Genomic DNA, 24,594 nt, shown 5'->3' on the forward strand with positions numbered 1-24,594 from the left:
ATGTAAATGTGCCATGTAAACTTTAAAATGTACAGATATTCCTGTTACTAAAATATGATTTAAAATAATATTGTATGGATACTGAAAGTTTACTTATTTTTCCACTTAAGGGCTCGATCCCCAGTAGGGGGCGTACAGGAAGCAGCCAATCAATAATTCCCTCTCATCATTGATGTTCCTCTCTTTCCCCTCTCCCTTCCTCTCTGAAATCAATAAAAAATGTTTTAAAAAAATACTTTTCCACTTAATTTTGTCCAAAAAAAGAAAAATAAAGATTAACTCATTAATTATTAAAAATATGGCACCTCAATCATTATAAAAATACTGTTGATAAAATGTTCCCAGAACATTTAATTGTACAGAAAAGTACTATTTGACATTGTCATTATTGAGTAATTACTATTATTTAGTAATAATAGATTACTAAATCTATGCTAACAGATTTTCTCATTTAATCCTCACAATAACCATATGATAGGTACTTACACATGAGTACAATGGACTCAGAGAGATCAGGAAATTTTCCCAAATTCATGAAACTAGTACGTGGAAATACACAGTTCTAATCCCAAGAACCCTAATTCCAAAGTCTGAGTCCTTACCTATAATAGCATGTGACCTCTACATACCTCAATACTAAACTTATAAACTTTTTGGTGCCTAACCATTTCAGCTCTACCATTGGTCTAAACAGAAAGACCACACTATCTGCATATGCAGTAAAATCTGCAGATCATTTCATAAATAAATATATATATATGTATGTATGTGTATATATATGTATGTATATATATGTATATATATACATACACATATATATGTATATATATATTGATTTCAGAGAGGAAGGCAGAGAGAGAGAGAGACATCAATGATGAGAGAGAATCATTGATCGACTGCCTCTTGCACACCCCCTACTAGGGATTGAGGCATGTGCCCTTGACTGGATTCGAACCCAGGACCCTTCAGTGCAGACTGACGCTCTATCCACTGAGCCAAATCAGCTAGGGCCAGATCATTTCTTAAAACTGAATTTCAACTTTGGGATCTGAACCTCTGACAGACATAGTTTTCTGTCATCTTTCCTTTCTAAGTAAGTACAATATGGAAGAGGGAAGTGTTGAAAGCATGTTATGAAGGGGAGGAAAGAAAGACCTTTTAAAAGCTTTATGAGATAATCATTGATCAGCTGCCTCCCGCACGCCCCACACTGGGGATCAAACCCACTACCCAAGCGTGTGCCCTGAAAAGGAATTGAACCGTGACCTCCTAGTTCAGGGGTCCTCAAACTACGGCCCGTGGGCCACATGCAAATACAAATATTGTATTTGTTCCCGTTTTGTTTTTTTACTTCAAAATAAGATATGTGCAATGTGCATAGGAATTTGTTCATAGTTTTTTTTTTAAACTATAGTCCAGCCCTCCAACGGTCTGAGGGACAGTGAACTGGCCCCCTGTTTAAAAAGTCTGAGGACCCCTGTAGTTCATAGGTTGATGTTCAACCACTGAATCACACCAGCCGGGCTGCAATCACATCTTTAATATTTACACATTATTTTCATGAAATTTAATACTTTTTATATTTTGTTATAGAATGTAGCAAACCAAAGCATTATTTCCTCACAGAATCATACTTTGTATCAACCCATTCAAAATAAAAACTCAAATTTGAAATCATTAATAAATATAAAAACATAATCAGCTTGCTCCCAAATATATCAGCTTCCCAATTACTAATAATTTAAATAAAACCTCAAAAAGACTGCAATATTTTATCATTGCTTGTCATATGTAAACTGAACACTTAGTAATAATCTACAGATGCTCATAATATGAAACCATACAAATTTCACATCAGATAATCAATACACTTAGAGTTGTTATGCAAATATAAACAAAAACAGATAATTATGAACTTGATCAAAATTACAGCATCAAGCTAAAATATTAAAATAACGTTACAAACTTTAGATTTACTAAATCTCAAAATATGATTTGGAATATTAAGCATTTTTGAAATTCATAATACATTTTACCAATCTACCAACAAACTCAGTTCACTGCTTCAGGAATACCAAGTTATAAGAAATGCCTGTGTGGCTATTACAAAAATATACATACCTTTAGTAACTGATGACGTAGTACAGTCTTCTGGTGGAAGACCGGTCCCACCATCCTTCCAGTATGGATTCAATTCTCTTTCCAACAGTCTGGACTAAAACAAAATTATTTCCAGAGGTCATAATTTAAAAATAATCCCACCATAAATAACATATCTGAGACTCAGTTGCAACCCTGGACAAATATTTAAAACATTCTTAAGACGCTCTTCTGCAACTTTCAGGAAATAATGTCTAAAGTAACATTCACCCGATGCTACTATTAAATGCCTCCTTTGGCCCTGATTGGGTGGCTCAGTTGGCTGGAGCATCATCCTATACAGCAAAATGATGCAGGTTTGATCCCCAACCAATGCATGTATTGGAAGCAACTGGTCAGTGTTTCTCTTACATCGATGTTTCTCTCTCTCTCTCCTCTCTCTCTGCCCCTTCCTCTGTCTAAAAATCAATAAAAACATATCCTTGGGTGAGGATGAAAAAAAGAGCCTACTATGAATTACAACTGTGCTGGAAACAGAAGATATAACAATCAATATGCCTAACCCTGCCCTTGCTAGCTTATAAAATAGGAATACAGACAATGAATAAGTAACTGACAAATGCTTTGAAGATAAAAATACAGAGCACTAAAGCCACACATAATTAAAACACCTCTCACAATGAAGGATTAGAGACTTCCTAGTAAGTTAATATGTGCACTCTTAGACTAAGGATGAGCAGAAATAAGCCACATTTTCTTTTGTGGGAGGAAAAGGCACAGAGACACTCCAGATAAAAGGAACAACAGCATGCTCACAAAACCCCAGAGAAAAGTGAAAATATAGCACTTTGAGGGAACTTAAAGTAATTCAGACTGACTAAAATTGAGACTCATAAACAAACAATGGTTAAGAGATTAGGTTGTACAATAATCAGGGACTAGGCCACATAAACCATTTTAAACTGCTATTAAGGTTTTATGCTGGGGCAACAGTGAGCCATGAAGGAGACTGGCTTTGTTACACAAAGAGCAAACTCATTTCAGAGCAGAGGAGAGAGTGAAGGGCAAGATTAGAGGTAGCATCTCACACCTGTCAAAATGGCTATCATCAACAAATCAACAAATGACAAGTGCTGGAGAGGACGGGAAGAAAAAGGAACCCTCTTGCACTGCTGATACAGCCACTATGGAAAACAGTATGGCATTTCCTCAAAAAATTAAAAATGGAAATTCCATTTGACCTAGTAATCCCACTTCTAGGAATATATCCCAAGAAAACAGAAACCCAATTAGAAAGGATATATGCACACCTATGTTCATAGCAGCACAATTTACCATAGCTAAGATCTGGAAACAGCCTAAGTGCCCATCAGCAAATGAGTGGATTAGAAAATCGTGGTACATACACAATGGAATATATGCTGCTATAAAAAAACAAGGAACTCTTATCATTTACAACAGCATGGATGGAACTGGAGAGCATTATGCTGAGCAAAATAAGCCAGCCAGAGAAAGATAAATATCACATGATCTCACTCATTTGTGGATTATAATGAACAACATAAACTGATGAACAAAAATAGAACCAGAGTCATAGACGTATCGAACAGATGTCCAACCTATGAGGGAAGGTGGGAGGTAAGGGGGTAAGAGACCAACCAAAGGACTTGTGTGCATGCATATGAGCATAACCAATGGACACAGACGGGGGGGGGGGGGGTGTTTGTTGGGGGGTAGGGGCAGCCAGAGAAAGGTCAGTGGGGGGAAAAGGAGACTTATGTAATACTTTAAACAATAAAGAATTTAAATTTACCAAAGATTAGAGGTAGGAATCCAGTGAGAAGATGGTAGCAAAAATCAGTAAAGAGATGCTGGTAGTCTAGTCACAATTCTGGGGCCTCCTATGTTCCCAACACTAGTCTGGGCACTAGGACTATAATGAATAAACCAGGCACAGTCCTTGCCATCAAAGAAATTTTGGTCTAGAGCAGCGGTTCTCAACCTGTGGATCGCGACCCCTTTGGCGGTCGAACGACCCTTTCACAGGGGTCACCTAAGACCATCCTGCATATCAGATATTTACATTATGATTCATAACAGTAGCAACATTACAGTTATGAAGTAGCAAGGAAAATAATTTTATGGTTGGGTCACAACGTGAGGAACTGTATTTAAAGGGCCAGAAGGTTGAGAACCACTGGACTCCAGAGAAAGGGGAAAGACAATTAAGCAATATCAATATAGGTAAGTGAGATGAAGGTAAAGGGTGCTTCAAAACCACATACTAGTACTAGAGGTTCTTAACTTGACCTTACCTTAGATCAAGTATGTTAAACTCACGGCCCATAGGCCGCATGTGACCCACAATGAATATTTTTGCAGCCCAGCCAATATAACGGTATGTACTAGTAAAAAACATTTTAATAAACATTTCGTAACTTAATTTTTACAATATCCTGTTATACATATTATTAATAACGAACTACAACATTCGCTAATGACTGATTACTATAATCATGTTGCACTCATTTCCCTTACACGCCTTACGTGCAAGGCGCACCATTTCTCTCCACTAATACTTAGCAGCAAATATTTTAGCAGCCTATTGCCATGTTATTAGTCTTGGACTGACTTGTTTAGTGTGTGCAACAGGAAATATTTCACTTTCAGAGAACAAGAAAAATAGGTTCATTTGAGTTACACTTATTAATTTGTGCAGTTATTCAGTGTCTGGTAAGTTAATGTTCAAGAAAAAATATTAATTTTTATTAAAATGTTCTATTATTTTATGTTAATGATTACTCATTTATTTTAGCCCTTTGTATTCAGCATTCTCTATCGAAATAAATCTATGTTTCTATGAAAATTGAAGCTTTTGTTTTTTTGCGGCCCACATAAACTTAAACCTTGTTTATTTGGCCCGTGTTAGTCTTTGAGTTTGACATACTTGCCTTAGATGGTCAGAAAATGCTAGAAATAATAGTGGCAATACAGATACTTAGTATAGTAAAAGAACATACATAGTTTGGACAGTATAAATTGTTGTAATCTCTTTGCAAGTATTTATAAAAGACTAGAGGCCTGGTGTACTGGGGGTGGGGGAGGGGGTTCCATCAGCCCAGCCTGCGCCCTCTCGCAGTCTGGGACCCCTCGGGGGATGTCCACCTGCCAGCTTAGGCCCGATACCTGCCAGGGATCAGACCTAAGCCAGCAGTCAGACATTCCCCTCACAGTCCGGGATATCTCTCACAGTCTAGGACCCCTCACTCTTTACCACCCACATGCTCACTGCTCCTTACCGCTTGGTTCTCTGTTTCTTAGAGCTGCCGTGGAGGCGGGAGAGGCTCCCACCACTGCGCTCACCAGCCATGAGCCCGGCTTCTGGCTGAGTGGCACTCCCCATGTGGGAGTGCACTGACCACCAGGAGGCAGCTCTTGCATTAAGCGTCTGACCCCTGGTGGTCAGTGCACATCATAGCGACCAGTTGTTCTGCTGTTCAATCAATTTGCATATTAGGGTTTTATTATATAGGACTAGAGGCCCAGTGCACAAAATTTTGTGCACTCGGGGGGGAGGGGTCCCTGAGCCCGGCCTGTGCCCTCTCGAAGTCTGGGACCCCTCGGGAGATAACGACCTGCTGGCTTAGGCCTGCTCACGCGTGGCAGAGGGCAGGCCCAATCCCTAAGTGCAGCCCCTGGTTGGGCTCAGAGCAGGGCCGACTGGGGAGTTGGGGCGCCGCCCCGTCATGCACAGAGCAGGGCGGATTGGGAGGTTGCGATGCCACCCTCAGTCACGCTCAGGGTAGGGCTGATTGGGGGGTTGGGGCACCGCCCCCTGTCACACTCAAGGCAGGGTCGATGGGGAGGTTGCGGCGCCACCCCCGTCACACACAGAGCAGGGCCAATCAGAAGGTTGGGGCGCTGCCCCCTGTCACTCACAGAGCAGGGCCCATCAGGGGGGTTGGGGCTCCGTACCCTGTCACGCACAGAGCAGGGTCGATCAGGGGGTTGGGGAGCTCCCCCCTGTCATGCACAGAGCAGGGCCCATCAGGGGCTTGGGGAGCTCCCCCGTCACGCACAGAGCAGGGCCGATCAGGGGGTTGGGGAGCTCCCCCCGGTCATGCACAGAGCAGGGCCCATCAGGGGGTTGGGGAGCTCCCCCTGTAACGCACAGAGCAGGGCCGATCAGGGGGTTGGGGAGCTACCCCCTGTCACGAACAGAGCAGGGTGGATAGGGAGGTTGTGGCCCCGCCCCCTGTCACACACAGAGCCGCAGGGCGATCAGGGGGTTTGGGCGCTGCCCCCTGTCACACTGATCCCAGTGCCAGGAGGCCTTGCGGCTCCGCTGATCCCGGTGCTGGGAGGCATATTACCCTTTTACTATATAGAATAGAGGCCTGGTGCACGTGTGGGGGCCGGCTGGTTTGCCCTGAAGGGTGTCCTGGATCAGGGTGGGGGTCCCCACTGGGGTGCCTGGCCAGCCTGGGTGAGGGGATGATGGCTGTTTGCAGCTGGTTACACACCCTTCAGGGTGGGGGTCCCCACTGGGGTGCCTGGCCAGTCTGAGGGGCTGAGGGCTGTTTTCAGGCTGGCGGGTGACTGAAGCTCCCAACCACTCCTTTTTTTCTTTTTTTTTTTATTCTGGGCCAGCTTTAGCTCTGGCTCCAGCTTTTAGGCCTCCGCTGCTGAAAGCAGGTTTCTGGCCTTTGTTTACCTTCTGTATTTGAAACAATGTTGCAATCCTGCTGGCTGAAGCCCAGCGACTAAAGCAGGTTTCTGAGGTTTTGTTTAGCTTCTATATTTGTAACTATGTTTCAAACTGCAGGCTCAGAGGCCAGCAAGGCAGGCAGGGAACATTGGTTTCTTCCGTCACTGAAGCAAGCAAGCCTCATGTTAGCTTCCAGCTGCCTGGCTGCCGGCTGCCATCTTGGCTGGCAGTTAATTTGCATATCGCCCTGATTATCCAATGGGAAGGGTAGCAGTCGTACGCTAATTACCATGTTTCTCTTTTATTAGATAGGATGGGTACATACTGAAAGGGTTAAAGAGAATAAAACAGGACAGAGAAAATCTTACTGTGCTTAACACATTAAGTGCCCAGTCAGTCACTGGTGACTGACACTATACTTTCCATCCAGAAGACAAAACAGGCTGGGCACCTAATATGTTAACAGGTATCACAGAAAGCTTGCAGCCTTGAATACCGCATAGCTCAGATAACCAGAAGACACCTGGTGGTGGTACGAACAAAGGACCGGACCCTTACGTCAGCCTAACTGCTTGCCGCCAGCAATAGCTGATAAAAGTCTTCCCCGTCCCTGCACTCCCTGCTGACTCAGCCCATCTGCACCCAGGTGCCTGAAATAAAAGCTTTTTTGATACATTACAGCCTCATGTCACAAGTGCACCACCCCGGCCCACTCCGTACCTTTCACATACTTTATAACTTAGCAACTTCACTTTAAGATATGCACCATAGCGAAATTTGCACACATGTACATGAGAAAAAAAAATACATTGTTCATATGGAAAATGCAATAACAAACAAATAAATAAATAAATAAATAAATAAATAAATAAATAAATAAATAAAACAAGAATAAACTCTGTGTTTCAAGTATTCCCAACTGCAAAACCTACTTTTGCCCTACCGTGTATATAAGGACCTTCATTTAGCACTGTTTGTAGTAGTGAAAAACAGCAAACAATGTAAATGTACAGTTATCCAGAATAAATGGATATTTACAGTATGTCACAGACAAGAAAGACTATACAGTGATTAAAAGGAATGAAATAGAAATAAAATATATCAACACAAATCCATCTCTAAAACACTCTCAGGCCTTCTAGTCAAGATGGCTCATTAAGCTGCCAATCATCACAACCTCCCTGCTCAGGACAAACAGAAAACAGATACAAAATATAAAACACACTTGAGTTCAGAACAAGATAAATAATTCTGTGGCCTAGAAAAGAACATAAGTGCAAAGCAGTAAGCAGAACTGAAGCCACAGGTCCACTGGGCTCTATGTGCAAGCAGAAACTGATAGTCCTCAGTTCAATTCATATAAGATAAACACTGAAAGTGCTCCTGCTAAAACAGGAGAATGAAGCTAGTCTCACCACCAAAGCCAAGGCGTGGGGTGTGGTGATCTCCTGCTTGTAAAAGAAGACTGAAAAGTTGGTATGCAACTCTTAGACAGGGTCTATAGGTACGCGCTATAGGTCTACTAGTATAACCTACAGCACAATGTGAGCGTAAGAAGCCCAGAGGACACCGACACAACCTTGAGCATTGGTTTTCAAACTTTTTTGTGACCTTTACCCAGAAAGAAATTGTGTGTGTGCGCAAATATCTGTCTATCTCCAGAACTAAGGAAACAAAATGTGTCTTTATTACTAGTACATGCAATGCCTACTGATACCTTATATTGTTAAATACTGACTGCAATAAATTAATTTCACCATACACATTTTGAAAAACACTACCTTAGAAAACCAAAGAAATTATATCCTCAAAATCAAGAAGAGATATAGCGTTGGTGGTATAGTGGTGAGCATAACTGCCTTCCAAGAAGAGATATAAAATCAACATGCTTCACATCAAAGCTTCAGCTAAGGCCATCATTTTAGGCTAGGGCCAAATGTTAAGAATATGATGACGTGCAAAGATCAACACACTCAAACTGATGTGCAGATATTTGAAAATGGGCTAGTCTCAGTTACTAGTCTCAATGGTTTACTTCTGCAAACAACAGCCTGAATTCTTACTAAAGCAAAAATTAAAAATTACTACAGATTATGATCTTCAGAACTAAATCCAGGAATTTGAAGAGCAACAAGGTAAAATCATGGGGAAAAGAATAAGTCTACAATTTCAAATGTACAAAAAATAAAAAAGCACCTATATCTACAGAGTTCTATACCAGCTGCTAAGGAAGATACAATATAAACAAAACAGATTCTCAAAAATCTTATAATCTCAGAAGGGAAACAGGATTAAGGCTATTAAATTACAGAAAACTACAATATTACAAAAGAAAGGAGCAAATACAGTGCAATGGAAACATAAAATAGAAACTGATTTCAGTTAAGAGAAATAGGAAGAATTTCATAGTATATACTGAAGGATAAACAAGATGCAGACAATCAGAGACAGAGGGAATTCACTCAGAAAGAATCAGATGAACAAAAATTCAGAGACAGGAATTTGCAGAGAAATGAAGGAAAGTCATTAACCTAGTTTGGTTGAGGTACAAATTACCTAAGAGAAAGCTCAAACTAATATGTTTGGACTCTATTTGCAGGCAGCTTTGGGGGAGGGTTTTAAAAGAGAACAAAAAAAAAAAAAATGCAGCACCTTTTTTCTTTTCCATCCAGGCCCTAAGCAAGTTAAAAATTACAATAAAAAGCAAAGGAGATAAAAAAAAAAAAAATTACCTTTATTGTTGATAAAGGCTAAATTGGAAGAGAATTTTTCTCTCGGTGAAAGAAAGCCAAATGGGCCTGTTAACTGACCCCGGCAGACTTCCCAAGTATTGACAGCACTGAACAATCCCTACATGTTCTCTGTAGGCAGCCTGCCCCATAAGCAGGAAAGGTAGAACTAAGCAAAGTATGCCAGTTTATTCTTCCCAAATTCAAAACAGATCATTTACTCCATATTGTCAAGGACAGAATGAGAAAAAGGGGTGGCATGAAATACCACTAGTGGAGCTTGTTCCATCAGAAGGAAACATTAGAAATGGCAAAGACAAATCTTTAACTGAATCCCTGAAGACTTCTAAAAAGAATACCATAATCAAAGCTGTACTTTGAAAAAATTAACCTGACATCAGCTGCAGGATGCTGAAACAGAGAGATTATTGTAATTGCCCAGGCAAGAGTGAATTAGAGACTGAACCATAATATCTAACCTTAAACAGTTCTTAGTTCCAGGGACTGTCCTCAGTTCACTACAGATATTAACTCAGCTCCAGTATGGATGAGATAAATGAGGCTCACAGAGGGAAGACATACATCTGAAAAGTGGCATTCACACAATAGCAGCAGCAACAGAAAGTAAAAAGATGACACAGATGCAAAAGACAAAAATTACACAGCAAATGAGATCAACAGAAGATGCTTTAATTAAATCAGGAAAGTTTATATAAGAATTTGTAAGAAAAGGTATGTTAATTTAGAAAACCTGAAGCTCAAAGCTGGAAAATTGGTACAATAAGCACAACAAATGAAACCAAGAGCTGGTTCTTTGAAAGGATAAACAAGAGTGATGAGCCATTAGCCAGACTCATCAAGAAACAAAGAGGACCCAAATAAATAAAATCAGAAATGAAAGCAGACAAGTCACCACTGACACCACAGAAATACAAAGGAAAATACTATGAACAACTGTATGCCAACAAGCTGGACAATGTGGATGAAATAATCAAATTCCTAAAACTGAATCAGGAAGAAGCAGAAAACCTGAATAGGCCAATAACAAAATGATAAAATAGAAGCAGCAATCAAAAAACTCCCAGCAAACAAAAGCTCTGATCCAGATGGCTTCACAGTGGAGTTTTACCAAACCTTCAAAGAACTAACACTTATACTCCTCAAACTATTCCAAAATATCCAAGAGGAAAGAATACTTCTAAGCTCTTTTTATGAGGCCAGCATTATCCTAATTCCAAAATCAGATAGAGACACTACAAAGAAAGAGAATTACAGGCCAATATCCCTCCTGAAAATAGATACTAAAATCCTTAACAAAATATCAGCAAATCGGATCCAGCAATATATTAAAAATATCATATACCACAAACAAGTAGGATTTATTCCAGGATGCAAGGATGGTACAATATTTATAAATCAATAAACGTGATGCATCACATAAACAGATTGAAAGACAAAAATCACATGATTGCCCTAGAGCCAGTGGTTCTCAACCTTCCTAATGCCTCGATCCTTTAATACAGTTCCTCATGTTGTGGTGACCCCCAACCATAAAATTATTTTCATTGCTACTTCATAACTTTAATTTTGCTACTGTTATGAATCGTAATGTAAATATCTGATATGCAGGATGTATTTTCATTGTTCGCGACCCACAGGTTGAGAACCGCTGCACCTAGCCGGTTTGGCTCGGTGGATAGAGTGTCAGCCTGCAGACTGAAGGGTCCCAGGTTCGATTTCAGTCAAGGACATATGCCTGGGTTGCGGGCTTGATCCGAGTGGGGGGCATGCAGGAGGCAGACAATCAATGATTCTCTCTCATCATTGATGTTTCTCTCTCTTTCCCTCTTAATTCCTCTCTGAAATCAATAAAAATATATTTTTAAAAAATCACATGATCATATCAATAGACGCAGAGAAAGCATTTGACAAAATCCAACACCCATTTTGGATAAAAACTCTCAGCAAAGTGGAAATTGAGGGAGAGTATCTCAATATGATAAAGGCCATAATGACAAACCTACAGCCAACATCATACTCAATGGGCAAAAACTAAAACCATTTCCCCTAAGAACAGGAACAAGACAGGGATGCCCATTCTCACCACTCCTGTTCAACACAGTATTGGAAGCGCTAGCCACAGCAATCAGACAAGAAGAAGAAATAAAAGACATCCATACTGGAAAAGAAGTAAAACTGTCATTATTCAAGATGACATGATATTGTACATAGAAAACCCTAAAGAATCCACCAAAAAACTACTAGACTTAATAAATGAATTTGGCAATGTTGCAGGATACAAAATTAACACCCAGATATCTATGGCTTTTTTAGACATCAATAATGAACTCACAGAAAGAGAAAGTAAAAAAACAATACCATTTACCATTACAACAAAAAAATTAAGATACCTGGGAATAAACTTAACTAAGGAGGTAGAAGACCTGTACACAGCTTGGAAAACTACAAGACGTTGAAAAAAGAGATAGAGGACATTAAACAAATGGAAGAATATACCATGTTCATGGATTGGTAGAATCAACATCATTAAAATGTCCATACTACCCAAAGTAATCTATAGATTCAATGCACTCCCCATTAAAATACCAATGGCATATTTCACAGACCTAGAACAAACTCTCCAAAAATTCATATGAAATAAAAAAAGTCCCCGAATAGCCACAGCAATCCTGAGAAAGAAGAACAAAGTTGGAGGGATCACAATACCACATATCAAGTTATATTACAAAGCCACTGTTCTCAAAACTGCCTAGTACTGGCACAAGAACAGACATAAAGACAAATGGAATAAAACAGAGAACCCAAAAATCAACCCAAGCCATTGTGCTCAATTAATATTTGACAAAGGAAGCAAGAGCATACAATGGAGTCAAGACAGTCTCTTCAATAAATCGTGTTGGGAAAATAGGACAGACACGTGCAAAAAAAAAAAAAAAAATGAAACTAAACCACCAACTTACACCACATACAAAAATAAACTCAAAATGGATAAAGGACTTAAACATAAGACAGAAAACCATAAAAATCTTAGAAGAATCCATAGGCAGCAAAATATCAGACATATGTCGTAGCAATATCTTTACCAATACAACTCCTAGGACAATGGAAACTGAGGAGAAAATAAACAAATGGGACTATATCAAAATAAAAAGCTTCTGCACAGCAAAAGAAACCATCAATAAAACAACAAGAGAGCACACTGCATGAGAGAACATATTTGCCAATGTTATATCCAATAAGGGTCTAATCTCCAAAATTTATAGGGAACTCATACAACTTAACAAAAGGGAGATAAACAATCCAATAAAAAAAAATGGGCGAAGGACCTAAATAGACACTTTTCGAAAGTAGACATACAGAAGACCAAGAGACATATGAAAACATACTCAAAGTTACTAATCATCCGAGAGATGCAAATCAAAATGACAATGAGGTACCAACTCACATCTGTCAGAATGGCTATCATCAACAAACGACAAGTGCTGGTGAGGAACCCTAGTGCACTGCTGGTGGGAATGCAGACTGGGGCAGCCACTGTGGAGAACAGTATGGAATTTCCTCAAAAATTTAAAAATGGAACTCCCATTTGACCCAGTAAACCCACTTCTAGGAATATATCCCAAGAAACTAGAAACACCAATTAGAAAGGATATATGCACCCCTATGTTCATAGTAGCACCACTCACAACAGCTAAGATTTGGAAACAGCCTAAGTGCCCATCAGCAGATGAGTGGATTAAAAAGCGGCAGTACATCTACATGATGGAATACTATGCTGCTGTAAAAAAGAAAGAACTCTTACCATTTGCAACAGCATGGATGGACCTGGAGAGCTAAGCAAAATAAGCTAGTTGGAGAAAGGTAAGTATCACATGATCTCACTCATATGTGGGATATAATGAACAACATAAACTGATGAACAAAAATAGATCCGGAGACAGACAAGCATCAAACAGACTGTCCAACCTCAGAGGGAAGGTGGGGGAGCGGGGGGTAAGAGATCAATCAAAGAACTTGTATGCATGCATATAAGCATAACCCATGGACCCAGACAGTAGGGGGGTGAGAGTATGTGCTGGGGGGTGGGAATGGCCAGGGAGAGGTCAATGGAGGGAAAAGGAGACAAATGTAATACTTTAAACAATAAAGAATTTAAATTTAAAAAAAAAAAAAAAGAAAAGAAAGTATATATGCACCCCTATGTTCATAGCAGCCCAGTTTATAATAGCTAAGATCTGGAAACAGCCCAAGTGCCCAACAATAGGCGAGTGGATAAAAAAGCTGTTGTGCCTTTACACCGTGGAATACTGGGCAGCAGTAAAAAAGAATCTCTTACCCTTTGAGACAGCATGGAGGGACCTGAAGAGTATTTTGCTAAGTGAAATAAGTCAGTCAGAGAAAGACAAGTATCACATGATCACACTCATATGTAGAATCTAAGTAACAAAATAAACTGATGAATGGAGTGGATCCAGAGACATGGGAGCATGGAACAGAGTGCGGAATCTCCGGGGGGAGGGGGGGGGTTGTCGGGAGGCAATCAACCAAAGAGCTTGTATGCATATCTGCATAACCCATGGACACAAACAATAGGGTGCTGAAGGCCTTGTGCGGGGGGCAGAGGCAGGCTGGACGGGGCCAATGGGTTAAAAACAGGGACATATGTAATACTTTCAACAATAAAGAATTATTTTTAAAACATAAGCACAACAAAAGTATTAGATTCTTAAGAAAGTGAAAGCACTTTTATTAAAAGTATTTCTAAGAAAATCTAATCACTATTTAAATCTATTAAAGATATTCAAGAGTTCTACTGTTTGATATGGAGAACAGGCCTGAATATCAGCAAAACATAAGACCACAAGTCAACAGAGACTAGCAAAGCAGACTGTCAATGCTCACAAGTAGCACAGCATTATTTCAGAAGCAAGTATGTAACGCCAATGGGTAAGATCAACTTCCAGATTTTACACAGCTCCCCTTTCTTGCTCCACTATTCACTGATTATCCCCCTACTGTACCTTCCCTCTTTCTTTTTGTACAGGAAGTCCCAACTCCTTCAAGTCTAACTCAAAAATAAAGACATTTTACAGAACTTATTCAAAATATTCCAAAAACCCTTAGCTTCCAATGTTCCTTATGAATAGCTGCTTAATTATCAGTCAATATAATTAACCACACCTACATTTTCAGAATTAAAATTAAACTGGAAAAAACATCACTGATCATATTGTATTATCACTCGTTCATATTTTTCCTTTATTAGTCCCTCTATGCTGCACCCAGAGTAAATTCTTAGACTCTTCTTTTTCACTAATTCTCTCTTTGGCTGTATTCCATATGTTGTTTAACCATTTACTGACTTTCTGATTTCAACTGTAATAATCTTCATTTCTATAAGCTCTTATTGACTTTCAAATCTGTCTCCTAATCTTTCATTCATATTTTCTGTACCTGTTATTATGTAAAGCTCTTCAATATTCCAACAGATAAAGGTTTCTGCTGTTTAGTGTTTCAGATTAACTCTTATTCATGGACAATCCTTGTATTTACATGCATTTTATGATTTTAGATTGTGAGCATACATTCCATAGAACTTATTTCTGGGAAACATATGATGTGTAAATTGACAGTGTGATACTCCTCCAGAAAGGACTGGTGGTTATTTCTGCCAAGCACTTCAAGGCACTACCAACTCAAGAATACTTTAAAATAAATTCTTACCTGAAAGGTTTTCAGACCACACAGGTAGCACAGTACAAGCCCTAAATCCTTATGAATCTAGCCATAAATCAAACTCAATTATTACTCAACTAAATATGCCCAGATTTATCAATCTAGTATACTTTTAAACTTACTTCCTACAGGAAACTTATTTTAAAAGAACTTATAATTCACAGTTGTTCCCACTAATTTTTATAAAATACCACAAAAAATAATATCTTACAAGTAAAACTGCATTCATATAAATATTTTATCGGTTTATTGAGGCAAATTAGAAAGTAAATGTATTTTAAGTATCTTACCTGTTCAAGTGCTTGGGTTTTTGCTTGCTCTATTTTCTTTTTTGTTTCTTTTTCAGCTTTGAGTGATGATGATGACACAGTTTTAACAGACATAAAATCAACAGTCATCCACTCATCCCTCTGTTAAAAAAAAAAGAAAGTCATTTTGATCTAAATTAATTAAAAGTTAATACTAAACACTTAGTAGAAAGAGTAAGCACTACAGAGGCAGCTGAACCTAGATTGAATCCTACATGACTATTTAACTTAAAGCAAGTTTCTTAGTCTCTCTAAGCCTTATTCTCTCCCCTGTAAAATAGAATAAAACCCCTACTTTTCAATAAACAAGAAAACAAGTTTAAGGCATCCAGATCAGAGTCTGACACATAACAGACACTCCAACATTAGTTCCTTTTCACCATTCTTTCTTTCCTGTGGCTGATAGTATATAAATAGCATTTCTTCCTCAAGCAAATGAACAATAACCCAAAATCTGTGAACTAGCCAATTCTAAGTATTGCTATGAAAATTATGACATGAGGAGAAGGAAAAGAAAACTGTGATGAAACTCTACTCACAGCAGAAAGGTCAGATAAAGATAACAGTACAGGCCTCAGTACACAGGAGAAAGTGCCCCTGCTCTATCGAGAACCAGAGGCAGGAAACTTTCTAGAGGAATTAGAACAGAGATGAGCACTTACTTTCTCACAGGAGGAGGAGGGGAGTCTAAAGGCTCAGCAAACAGTATTACTGCCAAAAGTATTTATAAAAGTATATGGTTTTCAAAGTCTAATTTTTCTACTTAATAAATTATAATCATCTTTCATTTAATACTAATCTATTCTTACAAGTTCACACTTCTTTGTTTAAAATCAGGTGGCTTACCTGAATACCTTGGTTGTCTTCTTTTTCTGACTTTTCACCTTTCAGTTTCCAGGCCTTTTCCTTGCCAGAAGTCTGGGGTGGAACAGCCTCAACCCACTCATCTTCAGAGCTCTAAGAATATTTAGCATATAAGTAAATTTTCAAATGTCCACACTTTCATATGAAAATTGTGTGCTGTTAAATAGCAGAAATTCAGCTTCCTAGAGAAAATTCATATACTATAATTCCCCTTTGAACAATTACATTGAAAATTTGAAGAAAGAACATGTTAACTATTTAGGAATGTGCTCATAAAGCACCAATCAGATCACTTCTAAGTTCTTAGTAGTATATTATTAAGCCAAAGGAAAGCCAAACACAGAGATCAGAATGCTGGATAAAGAACTCACTTCAACACAGAACTGCAGTGCCTACCACATCAAGTAGAACTAACATCTTTGCTTAACTAGAACAAAGGGAACAACACCCAACTAAATGAGTTTGCCTCAAAGTCTCAACTGTTGAGAGTTCTCTAGATCTAAAAATGCTCAGATCTCAGTTAACAGCTAGGCTGGAAAGCATTTTGCTTACTGAGTGTAAGTAACAGATTGTTAAATTAAGTGGCATTTAGTCAACACAATCTAAGTGCTCAACAGGTTTTGGGGTTTGTTTTCAACAAATATATCCATCAACTCTTCCATGTTAAGTGCCAGAATAAGTGTTTTACATATGTTATCATTTTAACTCCTTAAAACAACCCAACATGAAATATTATTTTGGTTTTACAGACAAGAAATTAAATAACTTTCCCAGGTTCCATGGCATCCAAATAGGAAAACCAAGATAGAAATGTAGGTCTGTCTGGCTCTAGAATCCATTCTTCAGAACTGTACAACTCAAGTGCAGGAAAGATCCTAGAAATCACCCCCTGCAAACCGCCTGTTAGTGCACAGCAGAGAAACTCTGAGCCAACGAGGAAAAAGTGGGTTTCCTGAATGAAACCAGTATTCCTTCATTCCACAAAGTTCCTAAAAATTACCTAACTAGAGAACGAAAAAATATGTCTGTGAAAGGTAAAATCCACATGGTGCACACATATTTGTCTCTGGCATTTCAACTGCCAAATGTTTACCAAAGCAGAGCAGATTTTATTAATTTATTCATTCATTCACGTATTGTTTTCGATTTAGAGAGAAACCACAAAACTACTTATTTACAGATAGATAGATAGATAGATAGATAGATAGATAGATAGATAGATAGATAGAGTTACAATGTTTTAGGATAACCAATATAAATATATTTCTGGTCTACTCATATTCATATTGTCAAATCAATTTAGAAAGACCTGGTTCTTACCACTTCGTGTTAGCCATTAAAAAGAGAATTTAACATAAACAAATTGGAAGACAAAAATCACATGATCAAATCAATTGACACTGAAAAAGCATTAGACAAATTACAACACCCGTTTTTCTTAAAAACTCTCAGCAAAGTTGGAATAGAGGGATCATATCTCAACATAATAAAGGCCATATATGACACACCTACAGTCAACATCACAATCAATGGACAAAAACTAAAACCAATTCTTCTAAGAACAGGAAAAAGACAGGGATGTCTGCTTTCATCACTCTTCTTCAACATGGTACTAGAAGTCCTAGCCACAGCAATCAGACAAGAAGAAAAAAAAGGCATCCAAATTGGAAAGGAGGAAGTAAAACTCTCACTAATCGCAGACGATGACATGATATTGTACATAGAAAACCCTAAAAACTCCACCAAAAAGCTGCTAGATTTAATAAATGAATTTGGCAATGTAACAGGATACAAATTAACACCCAGAAATCGATGGCATTTTTATATACCACAGAGAGGCCCAGTGCACAAAATTTGTGCACGGAGGGGGAAGGGTCTCCTCAGCCTGGCCTGCACCCTCTTCAATCCGGGACCCCTCAGGGGATGGATGTCCAACTGCATCTCACAATCCAGGACCACTGGCTCCTAATCGCTCGCTTGCCTGCCTGCCTGCCTGCCCGATCGCCCATAACCACCTCTGCCTGCTGGCCTGATCACCCCTAACTGCTCCCCTGCTGGCCTGATCAGCCCTAACCACCTCTACCTGCTTGCCTGATCACCCCTAGCCGCTCCCCTGCTGGCCTGATCAGCCCTAACCACCTCTGCCTCGCCCCACACCTGGGACCCAGGTTTCCCTCCTCCAGCCAGTCACAGGCACCCAGGACCCGGGCTTCCCTCCCTCTGGCCAGCCGCAGGCACCCAGGACCTGGGCAGGCTTCGCCCAGGCCGGCCGCAACCACAGGTATCCAGGGAATGCGGGGCGGCGGCTTGTCCCTCTCCCAAGCCGCAGCCCCAGCCTCTGGCACCCGGGACCTTGGGAGTGTGGCTTGTCTCTCTCCCAGGCCGCAGGCACAACCGCTGGCACCCGGGACCGCGGGGCGGATGGCTTGTCCCTCTCCCGGGCCGCAGCCTGGCTGGTCCCCATTCCACTCTTGTAAGCCCATTTGTGCCTGGCTGTTCCCCATTCCTCTCTCCTCAGTGTTGAGTGTCTAGGCTGTTATGGCGTGACGGCATGAAGGTGTGATGACCATTTGCATATTAGCTCTTTATTACATAGGATATACTGGCTACTTGACAAAACTATTCAGTTGTATTTCTCACTATGCAATGTACCTCATTCTCATGTAAGATAGGATTTCATGAGCCAATTCTCATCTCAGTGTATACTGCCAAAAATTTACTTTCTGAAATTACAAGGGGGCCATACTTTGAAATATGGTGATTCACCTCAGAGTTTAACCTGTGAAGATCATTCCTAAGAGATCAATCATCTCTAATGATCTCTGTAAGCACAATATACCTCTTTCTTCCTGAAAACAAGTGTGAAGAGTTTGGCCTGCTTTCCTTTCCTTTGTGAGTCCTCTCTGTCATCCCAGGACTGGCTAGAGACAGAGTAGATCCAGCATTATCTTTCTTTTGGCCCCAAAGAAAATATATAAACATATTCTACTTTTAAGACTTAAATATTAGTTTCCATGAAAAAACAAACAGGGATAACAGACTCTCAATGCCTCGGAACGCCTTCCCTTACTTGTACAGTACTCCCCTGCTTCTCCTAGTTTTCCAACCGCTTCTGCTGAGTGTCTTTTCTTGGCTCCTCAGTGCTGTTCTTCTTCTTTCTTTTCAGTTTCCCTAGGCCAGTGGTCAGCAAACCGCAGCTCAGCAAACCGCGGCTCGCGAGCCACATGCGGCTCTTTGGCCCCTTCAGTGTGGCTCTTCCACAAGATACCGGCTCTTCCACAAAATACCGACTTCTGCGTGTGGGCCACAAAGTTTCAATCACACTGAACGTGCACGCCCGCACGTGGTATTTTGTGGAAGAGCCACACTGAAGGGGCCAAAAAGCTGCATGTGGCTTGCGAGCCACGGTTTGCCGAACATGGCCCTAGGCAATTCATTTATTCTAATGGCTTCAATAAGCAGTGACTCCCAAACCTCATCTCCATCTTCTTACCTTTCTATCTCCTGAACATTTCCACGTAGATGTTTCCCAGGCATTTTCATATCCTTACTAGTAGTATTTTTTTTAAGTTCTCATATATTTTAAGTTTCCATATATTATTTCTTTAAAGAAAATTTTCTCAAGTAGATGCCTGCTTAGTTTTAGCATATACTTACTGATGAACTATCAGATGACTCATTGTTTTTTTCATACTTCTGTTCCTTGCTCTTCTTTTTCTTCTCTTTCTTTACTTTTTTTGAATGCTTGTCTTTTTTCTTCTTTTTCTTCACAGAGTGTTCCTATAAATAATCATTTTGAAAAAGTAAGAAGGGAATTAAATTTTATCTTACCTTAAAAGGAAGTATTTTAAGGGAAAAAAATTTTATGTTCTAAAAAACTTTAAGTTTTCAGAAAATGAGACAAGAAACATGACAAAATGAATAAAATATTCAAAGAAGCCTTAACATGCTTCTATAATATATGCACTACCAATAAATCATAAAGCTGAGATATCTTATCAAAAATAAGTGAAGTTTTAATTTATTTGCAGATTCATTTCACAGACAGATATATCAAATAAACATATATACGCAAACATATCTATGTTATGTATGCATATGTATGCATATATCCTTCTATGGCTCCAAAGGATTTATAGAAGATTATTAGGCCATTTAAAATATAACAAGATGGCATAAATTAAAATTATGGAAAGAGAAAACAAGTATTGAGACAAAAAAAAAAACAACAACACATGAAATTAAGTTTAAAATGCATCAGCTTGCTACAAGAGGGTCAGAAATTTGAAGCTAAGCATTCTATCAGCCAATTCAAGTAACAAAATCTGTCCAATGTCATAATGTCCAAAATATTAAAATATATTTCTGCCAGAGATAAAACTATTCTGTAATGCCCACTGTGTGATATTCATTCTGCAACTTTTGAAATAGTCTATAAAGCTTCTCCTCCAATATTAATTTGAGTAAATGCAAAAATGTCAGACATGTAACAGGTTTACATCAAGTAAACCTGTTAGTATTCACCTGTGAGAAGTGTTCAATCCGCTCATTCACATCAGGTAGCATCCATGTATCCTCACCCCGAAGTCGTTTAAGTTCTTTACGCCTTTCTTCCTTCTCAAAATTGGCTTTAGCCTAAAATGATGGAGGGGAGTGGAAAGTGAGAGGGAGAGGGGGGGAATTAACACTGAGTCAACTGCTTTTCATAAAAACAAAATCTTCTCTCACTTTCATACATGTTCTCATGAATCAACTTTCCCTTGTCAGGAATTTGCTTCTAACAAAATGTAGAAAAGATTTTGGTAAAAAAAAAACTCTCTTTCCACATTACCAATCAAATTACCAATCTTTACTGAATTGAGCCATCAATCAAAGACAGAATCCTGGGACCTATTCTAGACCCTCCTTTTCCTTACGCTCCCAACCTAAAGTCTGACTCGCATCTCTCTCCCCTTCACCATCCAAGTGCTACTGCCTGAGACTTCTGTCGCTACGTGACTGACCTCCCAACTTCTACCGTATCTGCAATGCCCATAACCCTCTGGCCACAACCCCAAAGTACTTCAGGAAGAATCATCTTTCTAAAAACAAGTGATCAGATTGCTAATTTTTATTCATCCTTCAACAATAGTCAAATAAAGTAAGTTCTTCCTGGGAGGTTGTTCCTGCCCTTTGATTCTCTCCCCAAAGTCCAAAGCTGGGGACTTTCAACCTCTAGTATCTCTCTATTATAAAATTTATCACAGCTTACAAACACTACTCCTTCCAAAAACTGTCTGAAATACCAGAGCCTGGCCTGTACCCTCTCCAATCTGGGACCCCTTGAGGGATGTCCGACTGCGGGTGTAGGACATCCCTAAACCGGCAGTCGGACATCCCTCTCACAATCCGGGACTGCTGGTTCCTAACTGCTCACCTGCCTGCCTGCCTGCCTGATTGCCCCTAACCACTCTGCCTGCCGGCCTGATCAACCCCAACTGCCCCCTGCCCCCAACCTGGCCTGCTCACCTCTAACTGCCTCTGCCTCCCCCGCCACCATGGCTTTGTCCAGAAAGCCGTACAGAAGGTCTCCCGGTCTAATTAGCATATTACCCTCTTATTGGTATAGAATTTGTACATGTTACATATGCTGAAACCAAAGAACACTGGCCTTTCACTTGTCCAAGATTAACCATCCACTCTTCCCCCCCTTTCAAATCTGGCTGTCGTCATTATGCCTTCTCTTCCTGTCTCCTCTACCTGCTCCTTCTCATCAGCACTGGAAGCCCTTTAAAACCTTCTATCTCCAAACAAATAAAAATGAAAACCCTCACTTGTACTGTATGATGATCTCCCCTCCATTTTCCCTTCATTGCCACACTTCTTACCCCTTTTCAGATCATTCAATACCATTCACTGCCTCCGTTCTCTCCACCTGAATGAGAAATACAGTGTTCCTCTAAGTTTTCTGGGTCTCTGCTGTCGGCCCTCGCTCGGATCAGTAAGGGTATAGGACACGCCAGGAATTGATACCAACAGCGCGACAGCATGAAACGGCCAAACACAATTTACCCCAATGCGTCTCGCATGTGTTCCTGAAAATGGGAATGTTCGTTTCACCCACAGCAGGAGCGAGGGCTGGGGCTGGGAAATGCGCCGGGGAGGCTGGTCCCTAGCAGCGGGGTCCCTGGCGCCAGACACGTCCAGGAAGAACCATGGAAGAGGAAAGGACACTCAAGAGGACAGACACAGGGCTTCCCGGAGAGAACAGGAGCAACCGGACCTGCAGCGCTTCCAGGACGCGGGAGATGCCAAAAGCTCGCGCGTCCCACAGGGAGAACCCCTTCCGCCCAGATAGATGACACAGGCGGTGAGAGGAGGTAGAGTAGGGGGAGGGCCAGGCCTCGCTCCCAGAGACCGCCATTCCCTCCACTCCAGATGGTTCCAAAAGCCCCAAAACCCAAGTACCTGGCGCAACACCTCGGCCCTGGCGATCCGGGTCTGCTCCTTACGCTCTTCGATACTCCTCGCACTTTCAAACCGACCTCCGGCAGCCGCCATCGTTGTTGACGTCGTAAAGCTCGGAAGCCGTCGCAAAATCTCGGTTTACGGCTGTCGTAATTTAATACACAAGCAAGACTTCCTACCTGGGAAGGAACGGGCGTGCTCCGCCGAGAGAGCATGCGCGGGGCTGAGTGCGCCTGCGTTATCCGACGGGTGCTCCAGCCCAGGTTCCGGGGGCGGGGACGGGACGACTGCGCTGAGGAGCCGCCCTCCTTCGCTTCTTGGGGTCCCCCGGACCAGGATTAATGTCACTGTGCTGCATGCACGATGCCAACAGCTTTCCGACCTGTTTCCTCTTAAAATCACCCGAGTAAGGTAGAAACTCACAGAGGTTCAGTCCGTACATCTCTCAGCCTGTCCACAAAAGCGCCCTTTTCGCCAAAGAACTTCCCCGGCTGGAGCAATGGGCTGCAGGGAGACTGGCCTGAGAGGTGGCCGGCGGGGCTCAATTACTTGGAAGATTCGCTCTTTTCCTTTGATGGCTTCCCCCGCCCCCCCCCCTCCCCCCCCCCCCCCCCACACACACACACACCCCATATGAAAAAGTCATGTGAACTTTGCATTGCGTTCCTTAATTTATCGCTGCTTATTTAAGCCGTTATAAGTTTTACACTATTTATTTTCTCTGACCTCATATTATTTGCTCACACTTATTCATGCAGCATTTTTCATTACAGTGTGCATTATCTATTTATTTGGGTAGTATTCGTGGTTTTATGTTCGTGTCTCCCAAACTTTAAGTTGCATTACGAAGGCATTCTGAAATACTGACCAAGGGCTTTGAGATTATATTTATAATCGGAAAGGTAAAGAAGGATGGAGAATAATTATAAAGTAGATACCTTAAAGATATTACAAATATAAAGATAAATCCAGATTAGGTAAATATACTTTTTTTTCCAGGTTTTGTAAAATTGAATTTGTGTTTACGAAAAACTTTCTCAGGAGTTTCTGCCTCACTAATCTATGGCAATCTTAACCTTGAACATGTAATCTTTGTTTGTTTGATATATAAAATAAGAATGTACTCATTTTTGTTATAGAAAAGTGAATTTTAATTTACTAGTTGACCTTGGAATATTTAATCCACTAACTACACTGACTGATTTTTATCATAACTCAAATGATATTAAAAATCTTTTTCAGGTTTTGGGGGGTTTCAGAAAAATATCTGTTGCCCCCTTGCATCAATTATTATGAGGCAAACAAAAATAAATGACAATTATAACACAATATGCAAAATTATATGACAAAAACTTTTAAATCCTACTCAAGGCAAAAAGACTAGAACAAATGAAGACATATACCAAGTGCTTGAAGAAGGCTCAACATCATAAAAAAAAAAAAATCAATTGCCCATAAATCAATTTCTCAATATAATGCAATACCAATAAAAATACCAACAAAAAAATGTTGGGGTCAGGGAGTGGAACTAGACAGGTTGACAAGAAAAATGGGGGAACAGCAAGTTGTTTTGACGAGTTTGCATGTGGCCACACCTGATAGAAATCCATGGTTTAATTAAATGAGGGGTACTGTAATAAAGAGCCTGCAGGTAGCTGGTTCAGGTTTGTTGCAGAGAAAG

At 40.3% G+C, this 24,594-nt stretch overlaps 1 protein-coding gene across 4 annotated transcripts in view; it reads right to left on the bottom strand.

Moving 5' to 3' along the window:
* The window catches only part of CWF19L2 (CWF19 like cell cycle control factor 2), a 96,156-nt gene extending 73,087 nt beyond the window's left edge, over positions 1-23,069 (bottom strand). For 2 of the 4 annotated variants that reach the window (XM_036324463.1, XM_036324461.1), the window contains exons 1-6: positions 22,914-23,069; positions 20,991-21,101; positions 20,124-20,246; positions 16,449-16,559; positions 15,585-15,704; positions 2,122-2,215 (exon numbers count right to left, since the gene is read on the bottom strand). In XM_036324463.1, the coding sequence (XP_036180356.1) occupies positions 2,122-2,215; positions 15,585-15,704; positions 16,449-16,559; positions 20,124-20,246; positions 20,991-21,101; positions 22,914-23,006 (652 nt within the window). In that variant the 5' untranslated portion in view covers positions 23,007-23,069. Of the gene's footprint in view, positions 1-2,121; positions 2,216-15,584; positions 15,705-16,448; positions 16,560-20,123; positions 20,247-20,990; positions 21,102-22,333; positions 22,356-22,913 lie in introns of those variants that run through there. The other 2 variants (XM_036324464.1, XM_036324462.1) reach the window with 2 other exon arrangements.
* Between the last annotated feature and the right edge of the window lie 1,525 nt (positions 23,070-24,594).

This window comes from Myotis myotis, unplaced genomic scaffold, assembly GCF_014108235.1.
Source record: "Myotis myotis isolate mMyoMyo1 unplaced genomic scaffold, mMyoMyo1.p scaffold_m19_p_10, whole genome shotgun sequence".
Taxonomy (NCBI): Eukaryota; Metazoa; Chordata; class Mammalia; order Chiroptera; family Vespertilionidae; genus Myotis; species Myotis myotis.